Below are 22,611 nucleotides of genomic sequence, written 5' to 3'. Positions count from 1 at the left end.
TGGGGTGACTAAGGACTGGAACGAGACGTACCTTCCTCGAGGAAGGAAGAGAGAGGACCCTGGGAACGAGGTTGGCCTCAAACTGCAAAGACTATTAACGACTAGTGACGTAAAATAACGAATGGTGATGAGGAGTAAAGGCCTGTTCAAACGCACTATACACGCACTATACAACACTCGACTTTGTATGATCGACATTGTATAGCGTTGTTGGGTATAAGGTGTTCAAACGTACTATACACGGACTATACAACCACTCTACAAGTATGACGAAACAGAGAATTGTGGGTTAAGTCGACTTCGACTGCGCATACTCGCGTGCAGTATAATGCTCTACAAGTCGAGTGGTATGTTCAAACGAGCTCGACTTTGTAGAGTATCGCTTCAGTGATCGCGAAACAAAGGAAAAGTCGAGGTTGTCGAGTAGATATTGACGGTAGACTATATAAAGTAAATAGTATTGATGTGTAGTGTTGGCAGATGACGTTGAGCGCCGGTGGCTCAGTCAGTTTGAGCACGGGGCTGTCACGCGGGAGGTCGTGAGTTCAACTCCGACCGGCCGGACCAACACTCAGGGTCTTTAAATAACTGACGAGAAAGTGCTGCCTTTGTAATTACATCTGCAAATGGTTAGATTCTCTAGTCTTCTCCGATAAGGACGATAAGCCGGAGGTCCCGTCTCACAACCCTTCAATGTTCATAATCCTGTGGGACGTAAAAGAACCCGCACACTTGTCGCAAAGAGTAGGGCATGTAGTTCCCGGTGTTGTGGTCTGTCTTCTGTGGTATATCATGGTTGGGAGGGTAAAAAGGGCGCACTTAATTTGGAGCCTCGCTCTGTTGTGCAACCCCCACCACAGCCTGTTTCTCTGTTGTGGTGAAAGTGATTAAATAAATAAATTGCATAAGGAATTTTTGTGGGATATTTCATTTAGTGTACAATTACTAGTCTACATTCTTACTAGTTCCAGTCTACATTCCAGACTATTTATGCTCTCGGAGATCTGTCACGTGTGATCTCGTCCTCAAAGTGACAAGCTGACTGACAATCAAGATCTGCCTCTGACTTAGGGGCCTGTATGCATACAATGCATAAAACCCCAAAACTGATTTGAAACCTGACACTTCCGGTTCAATCTTCCCCACTCCCCGGGCACAGAAGATAGTCAAATGCCCGGAGTTTGCCCGGGGGGAAGGGGAGGGGGTTATGTTGAAGTTTCGATTTGATCGGCGCATAAAGCTAACTAAGCACTTCCGCCTTTGAAAACTAGAATTCACGAATTTGCCACGTTCGCAGAGTGGCGGTATAATTAGTCAAAACTTCCTTTGTTTCTTGGAATACATGGAATACATTAAAACAGTATTGTTTTTAAGCCGTTGAAAAATGTAAGATACCAAGCGACCATGAAGGACCATGAGAAGCTAAGAAAAAGAGGTTTATAATTGCAAACGATTGACCTCTAGACAGGTAAAAGAAATAAAGTCGCGCAAAAACGGATCATATGCCTAATCATGCTCGTTTGTCAGAAACAAGACCCGCACTAGCTATAGACCTGGGCCCAGTTGCTCAAAAGCCGATTAACGCTAATCTAAGATTAAAAATTAACCAAGCAGTTTATTTCTCTACTCCCAAATGCTGTTCAACGCAGATTTTAGGCAGAACTTTACATGAGAAGAAATCAATCATGAAAAACAAAAATAAGCAAAAGAAACTTTCACCAAAAAGTTGAAAACGTGAAACAAAAGTTTACGCTAATCCTGGATTAAGTTAATCGGCTTTTGAGAATATTGACATCAGACAGGCTGGCCTAATCAACACAAACGTTTCTGTAACAAGTTCTAAAATCGATTGAATTTAGGTCCTTGAAATAAGCCTGTGTTGAAACCGCTCTCCCCGAATAGCCTAGCTGTGAACATACTCCTTAGTCGAGGATGGGGCGAAGAGAAAACGGGAAGAAAGAGGATAAAAGAGAGAGGAGGAGAGACGCCCCACCAGGGCGTAGGGTAGCCTCGCCCTTTAAGACGGCCTTTGAATCGAGATGGTGCCTCCTCAAATGTTGTTTTTGAAGAGTTTGTTCGGCGAAACCTACTAGCCTCTCCGTTGATAAGACCATTCTTGTCACCGGGCGCGTGACAAGAGGTAAAATGCCTCAATCAGTGTATTGGAAGGTTTCAGTCGGCGCGGCTGGTGATATGTTTTGATATGGTGAATAGATTCTTTATGGAATCGTTCTCCTTTGTATAATGGTGTCGTTCTAGGAAAGTGATCTCATTTCTGAAATTTAAGCAGTTAACTTTATCATTACGTTGAAGTTGTTAGCTTGTGGAATGAACAGGTTGATTTCCTGTTTATCTACGTCCCATAGTGAGAAAACTCCATCGATGAAACGTTTCCATGTTGTTGGTTTAACTTAGCCATGCTATACTCTTAGCTTAGCATTTTTGTTTTAATTTCTGTGGACAAAACACTGACCCACAGTCCATGCACTACCCCTATGGACTTCCCAAATAGACTACCTCTAAAAAGTACTAACAGTATTTCGAATGAGTACTATTGACAGAACTGAAATGATTATACACTTTTATTATATGACTAGCTCCGTGATCGCGCAAGATGAACCAAATCGCGTGCTGTGATTGGAGATGGAGCTATCTTGCAAGCTCGGGATTTCTCGCTTGGTCCCGCAAGATCAAAGATCATTTTTTGGTGTTTTAAGTCGTATAATAAATCCTTTATTGACCAAGCTTGTTCTGTCAAGATGGCTGGATATTGGCCCCGTTCTTTTTTTGCGTGTTTATGGACCGAGACGAAGTTCGAAATAGTATCTTTAGAGTAGTCCATTGGGGTAGTGTATGGACTGAGGGAAAGTGTTTTGTCTACCACCCAGAAATCGAAACAAAGTTAAACCAACAATATGGAAACGTTTCATCGATGGCGTTTTCTCACTATGGGACGTAGATAAACAGGAAATCAACCTGCTCATTGTACAAGCTAACAACTTCAATCTAACCATGAAGTTAACCGCTTAAATTTCATAAAAGGAGATCGCTTTCCTAGACCGACAACAGTATACAAAGGAGAACGATTCCATAAATAATCTATTCTCCATATCAAAACATATCACCAGCCGCGCCGACTGAAACCTTCCAATACACTAATTGAAGCATTTTACCTCTTGTCATCCGCCAGGTGTCAAGAAGGGTTTTAACAACGGACAGAGTAGTAGGTTTTGCCGAAAAAACTCTTCAAAAACGACATTTGAGGAGGCACTATCTCGATTCAAAGCCCGTCTTGAAGGGCGAGGCTACCCTACGCATCTTATCGACTCCATAGTTAATTTTCCTCAAACGATCAAGAATACAAAGAAAATGAAGTTTGAATTACATTGATATATTCTTACTCTTCTTTCCCTGTAAGACTTAACTGACAATTTTACTCTCTAGTTTTTGCGAAAGGTTAATTTCGAGAGTATGCCACATATATTATAAAATTTATTTATAGATGTTCTCGGCTAAATTGAAACCAAACAGTAAAAGTCTGAAGACAAAATCCGCCAGAATCGTTCCAAGGAAGTAATGGGACTGTTGCACACACGAACTTCACCACTTGATGATGGCCTGGAAACTAGACAGCTAATAGTCCCCCGGTTCAATCCAAATCTAACTCTGGTATGGTTATGTAATCAAGTTTCCGTCTTAATATGTCTTTAGCATGCAAAGCTATGTGTCGAACATAACCAACAGTTAGGGTCATGAGGTAATTCTCTGGGACCCACAAGAGATAGTCTTTGAGGCGTTGCTTGAGGAGTGAAAGGCCATTGACACTTCCTTCCCTCTCTGTCACATCCGCAACGTCGGAAAAGAAGCACGTTGGGGTGAACTCTGGAGGAAGTGCTTTGTGAAGATTTGCCCAAGATGAATTCTCTTCTTCGATGTAACATTCTGCAATATCTTCTAAAATCTCAGAGACAATTAGACGAATGGGAACCTGCTCGACTTGACACTCCGACACGCCTCTGTGTTCAAGCTCGTATTTCATTTTCTTCTCGCAAGTTCTGATGTAGAACTTCTGGACCAACATGTTTAGCTCCCCTTGCAACGTGGCCAGTAACTGCTTGAACGCTTCCTCCACAATGTTCCATATCTCCTTCAATCTCTTGTATGCGTCTTCATCGAGCTCTGTCGTATTGAGGTCAGAGAATTGGTTCCAGAACCAGCCAAACTTGCGCGAGCCCGGAACGTTGCCAATGTTAAGAAACATCTTATTCCACAGGGCAGTCGGATCTTTTCCGCTAAGAGCGCTTGAGATCATGTATTCCCACAAGTCCACCATTTCTAAGACCCTGATCTGTCGTTTTGTTTCTCTAGCTTCCTCTAGAGTGTGCGCCATTTTCAAACCCTTCATCTGATTCAGCATCTCTTCCACCACAAACTGGCGCAGCTTATGGTCGCGATCCCTCACAGAAAGTAGATTGTACCTCGGTATGAAGAAACTTTGAATTCCTCCTCGCTTCATGCCTTGTAAAACGAGATCTAAGATTTGAATTATCGTTTGGGACCAAAGATCCTTCTCCCAGAGATGTCCCGGTGTTGTAAACAAGTGGGACACAAGGACAGTCTTGAACATATACGATGGAACTAAGCACGGGTTCAGTCCTAGGCTCTCCGAGACGTCATCTCTGACGATTTTCAGAACTCGGTAGCATGCTTTGAAACCTTCAGGAGAGGTGTACAAAACTTCTTGTTCGACCATGGAAAATGAGATTCGCCAGACGTCAAAACCAGCGGGAACCACGTGAAATCCACTTTTCTGGAGAATCATGTCTACTTCCGGTGGAAGCTTGGCCAGCTGAACCGGAAGCTTTGATGAAGGGTACTCCAAACTTAGCGTCAAGTCAACCCCTATTTTCAAACCTCTGTAACTCTCCCCACCTTCCCAATCTATGTAAAGTGTGGTAGCCGGGCCGTGCGTTTCCGAGTACATCACACCAGATGGATTTTCTTAGCCACTGCTGTTTCCTAGCAGGTCTGAAAACACAGGTCCCCAGGAACCATCGAAATATTCTCGACGGACACGCTGGATTCGGAGTCCGTCGGGTACTTCGGCATCGCTTGAAGATTCGTTGACGAGCTTCTTAAAATGGCGGCAGAGAAGATTTGGGTTGAAGAAGCCTTCCTCATCTTTGAATTCTCTCCAATCGTACTCATCCAGGTCGAGCTTCACGTAGCCTTCTCCTTTGTCACAAGGATGAAATGAAGCCTTGTCCGTAAGCAAGTTAAGTCTGATCATGAAGTCGAATTCATCTGGTTTGCCAACTTTCACTCCTTCGTAGACACTTCCGCTTTTGATTAGAGAGCTCTGAAATCGCTTATCTCGCTTTTCCACCAGTGACAGAACGTTGATCACCAGTCGTTCCAGTTTTTCTCGGATTAGTTTTGCTTCACTTTGGTTCACAAACCTTGCTTTTCTCTCAAAATGATCCGCTATTTCAGCCATGACGATGAATTAAGATTTACCGTAACACTTTCAATTTCAGCTAATTTCACCTTGGTTTTAAGTTTTTGGCCTCACGTAGAATTCACGAGTGTGACGGTCACGTTCGCAGAGTTGCGGTACAATTAGTCAAAACTTAGGGTGCGTTCGATTGACCGTATTCCGGAATAGGAATACATGGAATATAAGTTTAAAATCCTTCGTTTTTACGGAGATTCGTATTGAAATTGTCAAACATCTGCTGAAATGCTATTTTAAACATATTTTTATTATCCTTGCTGCTTTGAAACGCGCCAAACATACCGTTGTAATCATCACTCCACGTATAGGGTCAATCGAACGCGCCCTTAATTTGTTTCTTGGAATACATGGAATACATTAAAACAGTATTGCTTTTTAGCCACTGAAAAATGTAAGATACCATCCAGTCATTTTGTCGTAATAACGTTCGATAATATAAACTGGAAACAGTTTGATCTGTCTTTTCAATACAGCCCAATACGGAACTGTCTAGTTATAAAACAAGCTAGACTATACAGAACACTGAGAAGCTAAGAAAAAGAGGTTTAATTAAAATTGTAAACGATTGACCTCTAGACAGGCATAAAAAATTAAGCCGCGCGAAAACGGGTCATATTCCTAATTATTATTCTTCAACGAGTTTCGTCACGCTAGACCATGTGCAGATCTATAGATCATACTATCTATGTAATCAGGGTGATGAAGACCCGCATTAGCTATAGGCCAGGCCACAGCGCGATCAAACGCGAAACACAAAAAAATCTTGACATTGGACAGGCCGTTTTCCCCTACTCGCTGCTCAGTTAAACCAGAAACAAATAGAAAAACGTGTCTGGAAAATGAAAACGGTTCAGTTGATGTGATGATATTCATGTCAGTCTGAACGAAAATGAAACAATTTCCCATAAAAATGTTTCCCAAAGCTTTTGCACAAGATTCTTGGTCTATTAAATTCCCATAGCGGCCTAATCAACACAGATGTTTCAGTAACGAGTTCTTAACTAAGACTGGAAAATCTTGGACAACGTTCGTTTTAGCGTCTAAACGCAAGTTTTTGTAAAAAATGGTTTTTCGCCCCGTTTTGAGTTGTTTTGGAGCAAAAACAGTAAAACGACTCACAAAACATTACCATCAGGTCAAAAATTAAGTGAACATTTTTGGATTAATAAGACAGGCGGTAAAAAATAAATATTTGGAATCTTTAAAGCAACGAGTAATGGTCTTCGACAACAATTGCATTTTTCGCCGTTGGATGTCAAGTGAGCTTTGTTTCTAACATTTTACTAACTTAGTGTTATGTACAACACTGAAATCAAATGGCAAATTCTGTATGGGTTTAACAAACATTGAATGAATCGAACGCCTTGAATGCATCATCAGTGTTTACTGAAGTCGCATCTCAGTTGTCTGGCAATTTACATTTATTTTGTACTGAACTCTGCAGTCTTCAGGTAAAAAAAAAATTGAAATGTGACAGCGAAGAATTATTTGAAAGAAAGCTTGATGTCTCTTTTGTGGTTCTTTATTTACGGTCAAGGTCTTTCCGAGGACTTTGTGTTGTGTTCTTGGGCAAGACACTTTACTCTCACGGTACCTCCTTCCACCCAGGTGTATAAATGGGTACCGGCGAAATACTAGGGGTAACCCTGCGATGGACTAGCATTCCATCCAGGGGGGCGTATAAATACTCCTGGTCGCTTCATGCCAGGGAAACTCGAGATAAGCGCCGGCCTGATGTGCCTTTTGGCTCGTAAGCAGTGACTTTTACCTTTTTTTGCCTCTTATCACACATGCCAACTCTCCCGGATTATCCGGGAGTCTCCCGGATACGGAACGAATCTCCCGGTCTCCCGTACGGGTCATTAAATCTCCCGGATAAAAACGACTCTGAACCTTTCACAGACGTTTCTCCATTTTAGACTCAAATTGCATCCCCAAGTTTAAAAAAGATCGATTTTTTTCAAACTCGCTTCATTGTTTCTTAATGCATTTCTTCATCTCTTAGTTTCAAACCTAAACAAAATGACTTCCTTTAGCTGTCATAGCCATATAACCGATTGTTTGATTGGATCTTCGATTCATCAATAAAAATTCTTGACATAAGTACCCTGTTTTCCCGCAAATTCACAATGGTGGCAGAATATTCTTGTATTCTGAAGGAGCTGCTGGGGGATGGGTGGGTGCGTTTAGGGGGGGGGGGGAAGAGGAGGGGAGGGGGAGTGGTTAGGTTGATCGAGGGGGGAGGGGTGGGGAGACCGGATGGAAAAAATCTCCAGATTTTAGATCTCTATAGGTTGGCATCTCTGTCTTATGGCAAATATTTTGTTTGTTTCAATAAATTTTACGCTGGAAAAGCTTTTTAACGACCTTTAAGTGGAATATTCGGTTTTGTAATTGAACATTCTGTGTCAAAAATTTGCATAAGAAGCTTGAAATAAAGATCGCCACGCCACGTGCACAAGAAATTTAGTCGCTGATTTATCTCTTCGTCGAGTTTTCGTTAATATTTTATAAACTGTGATGTTATGTATAATACTGAAACCAAACGGCAAATTCTCTGGTAACTTATTCGAGTTGAATACCGGAGACGGAATCCAAACACCTTGAGTAGTCTTCGTTTACAATTTTCTGGCTATTTATAATTTTATTTTTTGTACTCAACTCTGCACAGTCTTCAGGTAAAAAAACAATTTGAAATTCGACAAATTGTTGTCAGTCAAGAATTTGAAAGACAGCTTGGTGTCCATTTTTTGCCTCATTATTGACAGAAATGGTTCTTCAGTGAAGGGATTGATCAAATTTGTTCCAGATAAGAGTCCGGTCACGTGTCAATAACCCGACAAAGAAGGCTTCCTGACCCGATAGATGAAATGTAAATATTCAGTGAAATATTACAACAAAATTAAAAAACGAAAGACGTAAGTTTCTTGGCTAAAAAGTACATTGTTTAACTCTAAAAGTGACGGGCGATGAACATTCTTCATTCATTGTAAACAAGAACCTTGACACAAGGTGATCACGTGCACCTTTGTTGTTGCCTAGCACATGATTAATCTCTTCCTTCTGACAGAACATCGTGCCCTTCCCCAGGAATTTTAGTGTTTTTACGGTCGATTGTTATTAACCTTTCGCTGACAATTGGAAATTCAGAGTTTTATATCAAAACTGTGTTATTTTTTCTTCATCTGTCTGTTGGCTTGCCTTTTACTGTGTGGCATCCTGGAGGCCTTAGAAAATGGCTTTAGAAAATGGTTAACGTGACCTTTTGATTGACTGCTTTGAGTTCGTTTCTTTGTCCCAGAAACTGGAAAAGTATTGACTTAACCTTTTACCTTTTCATTTTGTTTGTAGCAAGCTCCAATGCTTTTTCTCAATGCAAATATCAAAATAAACGATCTTTTTGACCCCACTGTATATGAATTAAAAGCCACTTTTAGTTATATTAAGGGGAGTAATTTTTTTACGGTTTTTAATTTTGCTCGTGTTTTTTTCTGCTGGAACTTACTTTTGCGGATCAAGTACTATCCGCAAAAAATAAAATAAAAGTGCTACACCGTAACTCCCGGCTTTTGCGATACCATTTGACGCAAACGTAAACTAAAAAAAATTGTGACCTGTCATGAGATTAGACTGAACAGAAGAGAAATTATGAAGCGGAAACAACATGTTCAGTCCTTCCTTAGTGTGTGGCATAAACGCTTGCTTAGTGCAACTCTAGACATGCATGACATGCAGGAAAACTTCTGTCAGAGCAATTTGCAGTTAGTTTTTTTGCAGACTATTTCACTTTAAGGGGCTTTGTCAGGTTTTTTTTTTGGGTGTTTCGAGAAAATCTTTGCTTAATCACGAATTTAAAACTCGAAAATGGTAATGTCGAATTCCTTTATTGATAAAATTATCGTTTCATCACAAACGAAATGGTTCTGAGAAATAAACGACCTTCATCCAGGCGATTTGTCAAAATTTTGAAAAAAATTGGCCGACTTTTTTCAAGATTACCCAAATGTAATCCGTTTCAATCTTGTACATTTATATCCATCCATGCTTCTCTTTGCTTTTGCAGTGTTTCTTTCATGTTGTTCAACAGTTTTAAGTGGTTATTGCAATGTTTCATTTTATTTTTTGGGCATTTTGGGAAAAAAAGGGAACGAAAGCAACTTATTAAGTGTCTAGTCGTTCTAGCGCTGGAGCACTAATTGGGAACACTGAAACTGAAATAAACAATTAACGCAAATCAAATCGAGTGCTCTCGTCACTGAGACATCTCTGCACCCCAAATCATAGATTATATCATTTTGAGTGACATAGCCCCTTTAAAGAAGAAATGAGTGAGTTTCGCTCAAGGGTGTGTTTTGTTATTTATAAAGTAAAAGACCTCAAAACGGGACACAACGTTACAAAATAATTCAACGTGTGAACGTGTGAGCCAAAGGGCCATTGACGTCTGGGTGACCCCTCAAATGGTCTACATCACCGCCCTCCCCTCCCCCCCCCCCCCACTTAAAAAAAAAATTACTGGAACGCTGCAGTTCAATACCACCCAACTCAGTGCCTTCTGCTTTTGAGTAATATAACACGTAACACATGCAACCCAGTTTACGGTGATGTAGCATTTAGTTTATTGAGAACTTTTGCGTGTAAATATCTTTTTGAGTCTGTTATTGAGATTCCCAAACAAATTCTTACAACTTTACGAGACCGAGCCTGGGCTGCCTGTGCTTTTATAAACAATAGGAGGCCAATAAAAGGAGGCACATTGATGAAAATCTCCAAGAGAATGTCCCTTTTTTAAGGAGGCTCGAAAGGGTTTTCAGCTGAGCGCGTGCGCGTAAGTCACACATGCAATAGGCCATTTCCGAGTTCATGTCTGCCTCCCCTTCAAGGCGAGTCTAAGTACGAAGTTTTTGTTATGAAAATTAGTTTTCATTCATATGTAAAGGAGACCTTATTACCATCACAAATACTTCGCACTTAGACTCACTTTGAAGAGGAGGCAGGCGTGAACTCGGAAATGGCCTTTTCTAAAGTTGCTCGCGTCAGCTCATGATTTTTAAATGGTTCACGGAAAATAAAGTACCCCTGATTTCGCTCACCTTTCTAGCGAAAATATAAACAACACGCGAACGTAGACCTTGCGGTACTGAATCTTTCACGCTGAACATGTTTCTAAGTTTAAACGTACTAAAGACCAACTTAACATCTAAATCAGCTTCACAATAATGTTTGAGTAGTTGTCCTAACTTAATCTGGGCGATTTGAGAAAACTGGCCAACATGTAGCTGGCTGTAATGCCAGCTACATTGGCGAGACCACTCGCCACCTTTGTACACGTGCTCGTGAGCTTCTCTTGTCGGACAAGTCTTCGCATGTTTACAGACACCTGCCGTCATCTAGGGGCTGTCATGACTCTTGTAATACAGAATGTTTCACGATCTTAGATTCAGCCGCCTCAAAATTCCAAATTAAGATCAAAGAGGCATTACACATTAAATGGGAAAATCCCATTCTTAATCAGCAGTTGAGGCATTTACATTTGTCTCTTTCTTTTTAATTACGCTGTTCTCAGTTTTGTCTTTTATTTTATTGCTATGTGCGCTATTTTTGTTTCCTGCGCATTTCATACTTCATATTCAAATTGTACGCAAGTTTTGACACGAAATTTTGTAACGTACCTTAATATAAATAAAGTGTACGACCGTTAAAAAACCTCATTTGCAACTGAAGATGACATGAGTACGTCGAAACATGTATTGTAAATTGAAAACTGTCGTTTCTTTTTTGAGATTTATTATTACTCTGCTATCTTTACGTCGGTTTTAAATATATTAAGAGATTATTTCTAACATTATCAGGTGACGCTGTCTGGGAAGATTTCACCGTCCCGTTTTTTCAAAAAACACAATTTATGCTGATTTTAAGGCTCGAAGAAATGCCTTATATCGTTGCCATGGTAACGGTAATTTGAGGGAAAATGTGATATGAGAAATCTGCGATTGGTACTTTATAGACCGAATGCATAAATGGAGGCCAAAAATGTATTCTTTTGTTTATGTGCTAATTAGACTCACTAGCCTCGCTCTCAAGCAACATTTCTTTTGTATTTTGTACATGCAAACGAGGCTAGTGAGTCTAACACGTAAACAAAATAATTTTTTTTGGCCGCCATTTATGCATTCGGTCTATACTCTGGCCAAATTTCGTCTTGATATGATTACCCTAACTATATCTAAGGAGAGAATATGTTTATTTGAGTGAAAAAAGGAAAAACTATTTTGAGCCTTCTTAAGCACTTTTTGAGGCAGTGTGGCCCAGTGGTTAGGGCGCTTGCCTTGAGATCCAGGGAACCTGGGTTCAAGACACGTTCTGGCCACGTAGTCCCTGGTTCAATTTCCCTGCTGCACTTGTAAATGGCCTACTGGTTTGCCTCCAGCCAGTTGGGATTCTTAAAATTGTTCTGTTCAATGCTCGGAGATATTAGCTATTATTAAAAACTGAAAAAACAATTATTCCACTCGCGCTTGTTGGATATGAGGCGCGTAGCGCCGAGTTGGTTGATCTATCATCTCACATCCAACGCACGCTCATGGAATAATTGTTAACTAGCTATTCTAAAAATCCGAGGGTAAATCATGATCCTTACTTACTTACTATTTCTTAATTTCAAGCACTTATTTGGAAATTCTAGCTCTAACTGAGCACTTTTACGCCACTTTTGAAACACTAGTTTGCGGTTTTTCCAGCACAATCAGGGCAGGCCTCCTTATTTCAACTTGAAAGAACAAGAAATATCCCTCTGTCGTATTTACAAACATCTTTTTTTATTTTCCCGCAATAATTTAACATAAAATATTACTCTAGTCTGTGATCTTTTCATCACCTCATCGGAACTTTCTCAGAGCTCGGTAATACATCAACCTTGTAGAGGACTGGGGAAGAGTGGTATTGCCATAGGCTGGAAGTCTTACTCATGCGCCGTAATCGCCTACAGTACAACAAAATGGCAGCCAGCACTGTCACACTGCACACAAGGAATATGATACGAAACTGTAGGTCAGTCACGTAACTCCAAAATGCGTGATAGGAGCTCTTGTACTGCGAGCGCAATTGTACTTCCCTGAAAGTAAATAAAGATTGACTAGTTAGCAAGTTTAAATGAAATACCAAATGGCATTGTTATTCTATTCTTCATGCAGTATATTTTCCATGGAGTGATGAAGAGTACTTGGTAATTGTCAATCAATCAATCAATCAATCAATCAATCAATCAATCGTTTAATGTATCCAATAGCAGGTATAAACCTAAATTAAAGGAAAGGTCAGAGACAGCAAACATATCTAGCATTGGTATTTAACAGTAACAAAGTTATTAAGACGGGCTGTGCGGCCTAAGGTTGGGTAGACAGTTTTGTTCCCTGAACGGAGAATACGATCATGCTCCACGACAGTGGGCGAATAAATAACTCTGAGAACTTCTTTAGCCTTAATGACAAACGACTTGCACGAATCTATCCTACGAACATACAGTGGGTCAAGCCCTGCTAAGTCGAGCGCATCTTCGTATAGAAAAGCGGGAAAAATTACTCGCATGGCTTGTTTTTGGACACTTGCTAACATATTGCTTAAGTATTGAGGGAGGGCTGCCCAGGCAGGAGAGGCATACTCTACAGTAGATCGTACAATCGAGCAGTACACAGAAACAAGATCTCCCGTCGACATCCCATCTTTCTTTAGAACCCGTAAACCATAAAGGCGTTTGACAGCATTTTTATACACAGTTTCACAGTGCGAGTTCCAAGTCAGATCGTTGGAAATATGCAGCCCAAGCAGCTTGTAAGACTGAACACGATCAAAGACTGTGCCACCAATCATCAAGGGGGTCAAGGTGGTAGACTTGTACTGTACGAAATCGAAAACCATCTCCTTACATTTTTTGGCGTTTAGCCTCATGTTACGGTGTGATGAGAACTTGTTTATGTCAGAGGCAACGATTGGCAAATAGCTAGGCGTCTGACATAGCCGCTCAACAAATATTGGTTGACATTACTTTTTCCTGGGGCCTCAGGTGAGTTTATCAAAGATTTCTGCCCAACTAACCTCAAAGGTAAGAATCTGGTGCGATAAAGGATAGCTCCTAAGGTCCATTGCACCTCTTTCCCAGAAATGTAAAATGCAGAGCGAAGCTTGGTGTAGTTTTGAGGAAACTTGAATCCACGGTGGAGAACGGTTGTCATCCAGGCTGCTTTGAAGCACTGAAACCTGGAAATGCAAAAGTCTCAATAACTTTCCGTAACAAATCTGATCAGAATTTGCGCTTGCCAAGAACTTGGGCTCAACATTTCTTTCATTATCTTTCAACGCATGTTTTTACGCCAACAGATTTTTCCTGGAGTTGTAAGTAAAAAGCTTCCCCAAGGAAATCCTTGGGCTGTCATATTCAAATGGAACTTGTATAAGACTGAAAAATTAATGATAACTCGACTGACAAAATTTCTTACTTGAGTCTATGAGCATCTGCAAATGGATAGAGTCCCTTCGTGTGCCTTGATGCCAAAACAGACCAACGGGTATTGCAGAACTCCTGAAAATAGCAGGAATATTCTTTATTAATAATGGCAATTACAACAGTTAAGTGTGAGCATCCATTCTGTGATTGCAACGTGTCTTCTCCCGATGGTTTGATTATGGAACGCCAACTTTTGAATGCCATTTTTGGAATATGGACTTGAACTGAATATGAAAGAAAGCTACAATTTAGTGATGGCGAATTACGTATACTTTGGACAAAGTGTAGGCTACCTGTACCCCCTTGCTTGATTTGATGTTCCGCGTGTTTTGACTTAGTGGGTAGCTTAGTACGGCTACATTCACCCTTAAATATAGTTATTGTGAGCTAATTATTATCAAACTGTATTATTATTATTATTGTACAGAAAAGGCACGAAACGAGTACAAATATTCCATGATATTGTACATATGGGTTATTGACTGAGCATGAGGTCAAGATGGCTGGATATTGGCCACGTTCTTTTTTTGCGTGTTCTGACTGAAATGAAGTTGAGAAGAACGAAGCAAAATTTATATCCTACTATCTTGACTGCCCAAGCTTGGTCTATGAAGGATTTATCACATGTACATGGGATAAAACACCAAACAATGATCTTTGATCTTGCGGGAGCAAGTGAGAAATCCTAAGCGGGATTTGGTTCATCTTGCCTGCTCACGGAGCTAGTCACATAACTTGGTTATTGTGCAGTAGAGAACCAGTTTGACTGGTTTGGGTGCTGATGTTTGCCCCACACTTGTCACGCACAAATCTTTCACACCTTTTTGGTTGTTTACAATTCACTGGCCAAAAATTTAGTGTGAAAAAGTTGGATAATAAATAGCTTATTAGATGTTTCGGTGTGTAGTATCAGTGAGTATTTCTGTATTTTGACTCGTCCCAGCAGGCTTCTCAGAATACAGCACAACTCAAAAAAATAATCAGTGATACGACATGTACCAAAACATCTAATGAGATACACATGTTCATTGTATTTCATTATTATTATTATTATTATTATTAAAACATCAGAATAACAACTCTTTGTTCCCATGCATAATGTCAATCATTATTATTATCATTCTAACTGATAACGAGATGGTCAGAACATATTTTTTTCCCTGAAAAGATGAATTCCCCACTAGGTACCAACCTCCACTGCTTTCTGCATTTGAGTTGCACTGTACTGTCCCCCAATCCTCAGTACATCATTCATGGAGTACCAGTATTCAGAAAATCCATAAAATTCATCTTTATTGTAATCTATAGTCGGTTGATAGACTCCATTGAACGAGCAGGGCTGCTTTGGACAAGGCTTTGTAAGGTTAAGAAGAGGCAAAATGACTTTTTGGCATTCACTGTATTCCCCTGTTCCTAAAAAATTGTATTCCTTTTCTTTGAGGGTTTTCTGCTCTGAGCACTCACTTGGCAAACAAGGATCACGAAATGCTTGAGAGGATCTGTGTAAATTGAAAAAAATCAGTTCATGATTCAATAATAATTTTCTATGTTACTGTAATCAAAAAACATACATAATTTATGGGGATAATAATTTGTCTATTCCTTGTTTATAGCACTCAAGAGATCAGCATTCCGACAAAGGAGGACACATCCTAAATTATTGGACGGGTATAGTTTTTGAATGTCCTGAATAATTATGTTTCGCGGGTATCAATATTATGATGCCATGCAATTTCAGGGTTTGGACGCCATCTTGGATAGGCTGGTCGATCCATGGGCACACAATCACCTAGATCTGATGTGACTGTAAATCTGTCATGCGTCAACATTGGGTTTGTATTGCAATGCACGCATGCCTAAATTATTTCCCGCATGTGCTTTGCAGACTTTGTGCATGTTGGTTGCTCAGCCATTTTCTTCGCTGTTTTTTGCAAAGATAAGTGAACTTGTGTTGATTTATTCGAAGTATCACTTGCAAATATGACTAAAGGTACTCAGAACATCAGAAAGCTTTAGTGGTGTGTTTTCCAGGAAACAGACAATGCAATTCACCTCCACATGGCAATTTGTGCCGGCAACAATGCAGAGTTGTGATTTGTCAACTCAGCTGCTTTTCACAGGAGATTCAACTTCTCGAGTGCATACTACCTGAAAGCAACCCACAAGTCCACTTTCCCTGAATCTTTCTGGGCAATCAGTACAATTACATGTAAGTATTACCAGAAATCCATAAGGGTTGAAACGTGTAACGCGCATTCACAGCTTCCGAATATTCAGTGCTAAGTACCATATTTGGAAACCCCTCGCTCCAGTTAATTTCACGCGAGAACATTGGTGGTATTGCGTCACGGTGTTCTTGCGAATTGATTGGTTGAATGTTTCTCTCTTGTTGTTCCAAATATGGTACTTAGCAAATTGAATATTCAGAAGCTTATTTCCCAGCACACAAGGGGCCGTTACACGTTTCAACCCTAATGGGTTTCTGGTATTACTTAAATAGACATCAAATGCCCTTCACTACACAATACATGATTACTACTACAGTGTAGTTGTAACAATATATACAGTGTTCATGTACTTGAGTTAACCTTTCACCTATGGAACAAAATGAAAGTTGTGTACCATCTACTGTTGGACAGTTGGCCACAATGTAATGACAAAAGAAAACTGAAACAAAAAAGATTTGGAGTATGGCATTTCCGATACAATATTTTGATATTTACTGTATTATTTTGTAGAGCTGAAAACAGGATATGATACTCACACATCAAACTTCAAAGTGTTATTGTGGGTGATGACAAACTCTGTGTATCTGTCCCGTGCAGCATTACCCCCAAATCCAAGAAATGTTGCAACATACAGATTGTAGTTGTGTATCGTTTGATGAGAGTCACAACCAAGATTCACTTGTGCACTCAGCTCTGATGGAACCCAAACCTTCAAAAAGAGTTATGCAAGTTACTCACTTTCCACGTCATACGTAAAGTTTTTTTCCCCTGATACAAAATGACTTTTGCTGTTGAAATAATTTTTTTACAGTTTAAAACACGAAGGAATCCTAGCAAAATTTTGCATGAAATGATCATACAATTTCCTGTTTAATTCTGTCCTTTGAACTCACTCATCCTAACTAAATGGTGGGGCAGTGATTAATTAAGAGACTGGTGAAGCCTATGAATGGCTACGAGGCTGCCGGTGACCTTGCATTGATACAGACCTCACTGCTTTTATCATGTAAATTGTGTTGTTGTAATGCTAATTAGTCCATATTAACATTAAAAAGCATGAAGGTTTGTATCAAAACAGGGTCACCGGCAGCCTCGCTTCCATTCTTAGGCCTGGTAACTTAGCCAGAACTGTAAAATGGTCTATTAAGAGACTGGTCAGTTCTATTCTTCATAAATACTTACAGACTTTCCAACCTCAAAGGCAATCTGGGCTGACCCTCCTCCCATATCTAAGGAACCCACAGTACTCTTGCGAGGGACTTCTGACACACTGCTGTTCAGGGTTGGTGAGCCTGTGGCGTGATAAAAAAAATCATCAGAGATACAAAGTGGGAGTGGTGTTTTGTTTTCCTGTTTATCTATGATGTTTGTTGTGGAAAGTCTACAGGGTAATTACTTCCAGAACTGTGCATAAATGAAATTTGCCAACTCTCTGTTATCTTAGCACTAATATACATGTGATTATTTCAGTGATATTGCTCTATGAAAAACACAAGGTCCTTCAGTGGCTGCCCTGAGAAATGCACAACTAGTATGACAGTCTTAAAATGATCTCTATATTTTGATGGCTAGTCAGAAAAAATTAATAAATTAATTTTCAAATACCTTTGGTTTCATGAGAATGGTCAAATCTTCCAAGCTCAAAATTGACTGCAATCCATGAATAAATCCCTACCAAAACGAAAGGTCCAAATTAAAGAGATGAGGACCAATAATTTTTTTATAGAAAGACAAGGAAATTTAACTACTAACAATATTTTCAGGAAAATCATACAGATAATGGACAACTCACATTATAACAAGCAGCAACCAAAAAACTCTATAAATTAAATGCAAATAGCCGATCAACTATTCTTTTGAATTTTAAGTTAAAAAACAAGGCAAAAAGAGCTTAGTAATTTCCAAGCAAACAAAATAATTATTAATACTCAAACGGCAGCCATTTGGGAATAAGTTGTATTTATAATATTTCTGAATTTACCACTCTATAGAAACCGGTAAATTTCAGAAATATTTTCATTGAAAGTTTTTGGCATTTTTCATGGCAGAGGAGGGGCCAAAAATAACCAACCCTTCTTACCTTCTTGTTTCCCTGTGATAACCTCAACATGAGAGGACATAAAATGAAAATTATATTTTAGAGGAATATCCACTCTAATATCATCTAGAATAGCTTCTTGGTCTGTAAGAGAAAGCATCCGCATCCCGGCTGTTGCTAGAATATACAGGGGTGTCTCCATGTGTTTGTCATCTGGAATTTGTTGGACAGCAAAGTTTAGAAGTGGTGCAAGGTAATATGAAGCATTTGAAGGTTGTTCAACCAGAGTGGAAATCCCTTAAATTTGAAAAAAAAAAAAAGAGTTACATTGTACATGTCGGATGGTAAACAGCTCTAAAACAAGTTACCGGTATGTGAAGAAAAAGAGAGGTCTACAAAGAATTCACCCACAGTTTTTCCTGGTATGGACCTCTGTGCAATACATATCCCACACGCTGACACAATATGAAATTAACTGCCATACTGCTAAGTAGGGACAACTGTGGGTTCAAATTTGGCCCAATAGTAGTCTCCAGCTCATAGCCAAGTGCAACAACTCTATTGCTTAATTCATGGGAAGACTAAAAATCATGACATAAAATTCTGGTTACTGATGAGTGGAGAAAACTGCAGTGTTAAAAAAGCTCTCAGAGGAAAGAAGAGAACCCACAAACTGAACCTACAAACGGGTACATACATGTACATGTACAGTAGGTGAGTTCAGGAATTTATGCCGGGGTGAAAGGTACAAGTACATGTAGATGCTTTCATTACTGTTTTGATGGAGTCAGGCTGGCGTACATGTAAGTGGTCATCATCCATGCCTCCCATCTCTGCGTTTGTATGATTGTTCGTAGGTTGAGTTTTAGCCAATCTCCTCCTAACTCGAGGATTGTTCTCTCTTGAGCTGTATTTTTCTATTTCCAGATTCTATTTCATGCCTTCACACAATGCTTTTCAAGTCTCAGGAATGCTAGAAATGGTGTTTTAGAGGGAAAACCAGAAACAATTTTGAAGGGGGTGGGGGCATGACCACAGAACACACGACCACATGAATGATGTTGAAGTTGGGGAGAAGAGCAAGGGGACACTTTGTGAAGCTTATTGAAATCTGTGTGCATCTAATTGGTGGCATTCCTGGCGATTCATTGTATCTGCACTTTTGGTCCATTCATAGGCCAGGTAAAAAATATTGTTGAGCATAGACAGTTGTAATTCAGTCTCTAAATTGAGTGCAAGGGAGGCTAACTAGCAGGGTCACATGACAACCCTGCTTTCTTAGCCAATCTTGCTCCCTTAAGCTGTAAGCATAAGCTCAAGAAAGAGGAATTGTTTCCATTTTCTTACCCTTATGTTTATGTTTATGCTCATGTCATGTTAATAGCAGTTACTCTGTTAACCGGTGGGTGAAAGATAGATCGAGGTCTCAGCTGTTTTTTATGCCCGCAGATATTCATTACAAGTAAATGGTGCCTACAATGACGTCCAAAGGTACTATTTTTTACGAGAAACTTGCAGAGGTGGATTTTATCCCTGCCTTTACGACAAATCGTCGGATAATTATGAAGTATCCTGAAATAAAATTCTTGGCCTGGAAGTTGCAGTTCCCGTATCAGATTCTGAAAGTGTTCTTGTTCTTTCCTCTATTGGGAAATATCCCTTACCCAACAAACATGGCTTGTCCTATTCTTCAGTGAGTTTTTTTTCCTGGAGGTAACTTCAAAAGTGTGCATGTATGTCTCGTCTCTTATGCTTATGCAACAAGAGTCCATTTCGTTTTGCTTATGCTTACATGTATGTCACAGTGTAAACCAAGCTTTATGACAAGATCATCAAGCATAAGCATAAACATAAGCATAATTTATTCACGATGAAAAAATAAAATATAAAAATACATCATGAAAAGGAAACACCAGGTTGACCCTATAACGTTTCCTGGAATTAAAAACTAAAACAAGCATCATAATTACATATTTACAAATTTACAAATTAAGGAAAGACTTCAGTCTGGTTTTAAAAATGTTAAAGATTCAGCTTCTACTACGTGCAGTGGTAGGTTGTTCCAATCCTTTACTATACGAACGAAAAATGAGTATTTATAAGGATTTACTTTTGCGCTTTTCACAAATAATTTAAAAGGATGATTAGCACGTGTCCGGGTATCTAAAGCTAGTTCGAAAAAGTCACTAAAATTTAAACCATTTAGGCCAAATACGGTTTTATAACACTCTATATCTACAAGGGAGATGTAGTGTCTGCGTTTCTCTAAAGTGGGCCATTTTAGAATTTTGAGGTGGTCTTCATACTCCATATCTCCTCTTCTTTGACCTAATGCAAGGCACAATGCTCTCCTCTGGACTTTTTCAAGTCCTAGGATGTCCTTGATTAGGTATGGACACCAGACTGGTACGGCATATTCGAGAACAGGACGCACTAAGGACTTATACAGGGTAGAGAAAGCTTCTACATTTGAGGGCCCAAGAGTTCTATAAACAACACCCTAGATTCTATTTGCCTTGTGCACAACGGCGTGAACTTGGGCGCTCCACGATAAATCAGAGGAGATAAGGACTCCTAGATCTTTCGTACACTTGACAGATGTAATACTTGATCCCATTGTATATGATTGAAAAAAAGGCTAATACCTGGTTTGATCTTCATCCTGACAGGGTTTCCTCTTGAATCCTTCATTTGCTTAACTTTAAGTAATTCATCCGGATTGCCATTATGCGGAGGCCAGTAGTAAATAAAAACACGCGAACCACTACTTCCACAATCAACAACTATTCCATAATGATAATGTGAATTGACACCGTGTTGATAAAAATCCTGTGAAGTGAAACGTTTTGTTTTGCTGTGATACCAAACTGAGTCAGACATAAAAAATATATATCCTAATAATAAGATTACAGCCAATGTTAAAAAAATAACAAATCGTGATGGCTGAGAGTTTGCTCCAAAAAGATGTGAAAATAATCTGCTCCTTGAAGAGCAGGGGCTGTCAGTTGGTCGCAAGGTTGATGTTACTCCAGGTCTTAAAAAGGAAGGAAGAACGGTCCAGCGAATCGAGATCCTATAAATGAGAGCAACAAAAATATTATGTAAACTATGTGATGTGAATTCTTGCTGTATGTAGCTAATCCAGCTGTCATACACAAGTAGAAAGAGCATGTAAGAGATCAGGACAACTGGCTTTTCATCTGACACATCTGCGACTTGTACGATTTTGTTTTTTAAGGCTGGTTTTCACTAGCGACAGAGTTGGAGTCGGAGTCGTAAGAGTGCTTATGACCAAGTGAAAATCAAAGATCTGAGTCGTAAGCGGAGTCGTCAGCGGAGTAATAAGCTTGACGGAATTGGAGTCGGAAGAATTATAATGTTCCCATTTTCTTCCGACTCCGCCTATGACTCCGTCGCTTACAAATGTATGATCCAGTCAAAACTGCATTGTCGGAGTCGGAAGCAGAAGCGGAAGAACCAACCAATGGCACATGTAATGCTTGGAATCGAGCATTTTGATTGGTTTATTCTTCCGCTTTTGCTTCCAACTCCGACAATGCAGTTTTCACTGAATTTTAAGCCATGGAGTCATATTAAGCGGAACTGGTATTCTACTTCCCACTCTGACAGTTTGATTTTCACTAGATCTTATCACTCTGCGCTTCTGATTACAACTCCGACTCCAGCTTCATCGCTAGTGAAAACCAACCTTTAAAAGCGATAAGATGTATCGTATCGTACTTTAATTTTAATTAATGATAAACTGTCCCAAAGATCGTTAAAGATTGATTTAGAATATGTTGATCATTGACTAACAATTTCAGTGGATCTGGTGATATTAAACCAAGAATTTAAATCTTTCGTTTGTATACATGTCACGCACACTAATAAACGAAGTTCATTAGTATGAATGAAATGAAATTAAAATAATTAACCATCCGAGAAGGAAATGCTTAATACAAATGTAATTACATGTAGACCACAGCAAAATATATGTAAGTAGCTCTGAAACACTACCTTCCCACCATGATCCCGCGATTCGATGACAATCAAGCCAAGATATTTATCGCCATAATAGTTTAACCAGGACGAACAATCATTCACTCTCCTCATGATTCAACACAGCGAGTGATTAGCATTGCTTTGGCGAAGGAAAAAAATTGATAAAACACCGGCTTTACCACAGAGCGCCACGTATTTCTTTCTGCGGTTGTTCGTATGATTGGTTGTGGTTTGGTATAAGAGAAACGAAACTTCCTGAGTGTCATCTTGAGCCTCTCGAGCGTTTTGTCAGCGGAAAGACAAAAAAACCCAAACGCAAAATTAT

General features: G+C 39.6%; 1 protein-coding gene and 1 pseudogene across 1 annotated transcript; both read right to left on the bottom strand.

Moving 5' to 3' along the window:
* Nucleotides 1-2,751: 2,751 nt before the first annotated feature.
* Nucleotides 2,752-5,784, bottom strand: LOC138041601 (cyclic GMP-AMP synthase-like receptor; annotated as a pseudogene).
* A 6,532-nt stretch (nucleotides 5,785-12,316) lies between these two features.
* LOC138043867 (ectonucleoside triphosphate diphosphohydrolase 4-like) lies at nucleotides 12,317-22,514 on the bottom strand. The gene is made up of 10 exons (XM_068890362.1): nucleotides 22,302-22,514; nucleotides 20,930-21,357; nucleotides 18,327-18,581; nucleotides 17,852-17,917; nucleotides 17,429-17,538; nucleotides 16,783-16,955; nucleotides 15,211-15,517; nucleotides 14,011-14,093; nucleotides 13,610-13,771; nucleotides 12,317-12,629 (listed from the first exon to the last, which is right to left on the bottom strand). Exons 1-10 carry the CDS (start codon nucleotides 22,310-22,312, stop codon nucleotides 12,389-12,391), a joined length of 1,836 nt encoding a protein of 611 aa, XP_068746463.1. The 5' UTR covers nucleotides 22,313-22,514; the 3' UTR covers nucleotides 12,317-12,388.
* Between the last annotated feature and the right edge of the window lie 97 nt (nucleotides 22,515-22,611).

The sequence above is a fragment of the Montipora capricornis genome, chromosome 3, assembly GCF_036669925.1.
Source record: "Montipora capricornis isolate CH-2021 chromosome 3, ASM3666992v2, whole genome shotgun sequence".
Taxonomy (NCBI): Eukaryota; Metazoa; Cnidaria; class Anthozoa; order Scleractinia; family Acroporidae; genus Montipora; species Montipora capricornis.
This window is presented reverse-complemented; position numbering and strand designations above follow the sequence as displayed.

Bases quoted from the DNA above. Each gene is read 5' to 3' on its own strand.
- LOC138043867 (XM_068890362.1), bottom strand. The intron at 17,539-17,851 runs GTATTTGAAAAT...ATCACGCCACAG, and splicing joins CCATTCTCATGAAACCAAAG to GCTCACCAACCCTGAACAGC. The intron at 16,956-17,428 runs GTAAGTATTTAT...CTCTTTTTGAAG, and splicing joins CCTTTGAGGTTGGAAAGTCT to GTTTGGGTTCCATCAGAGCT.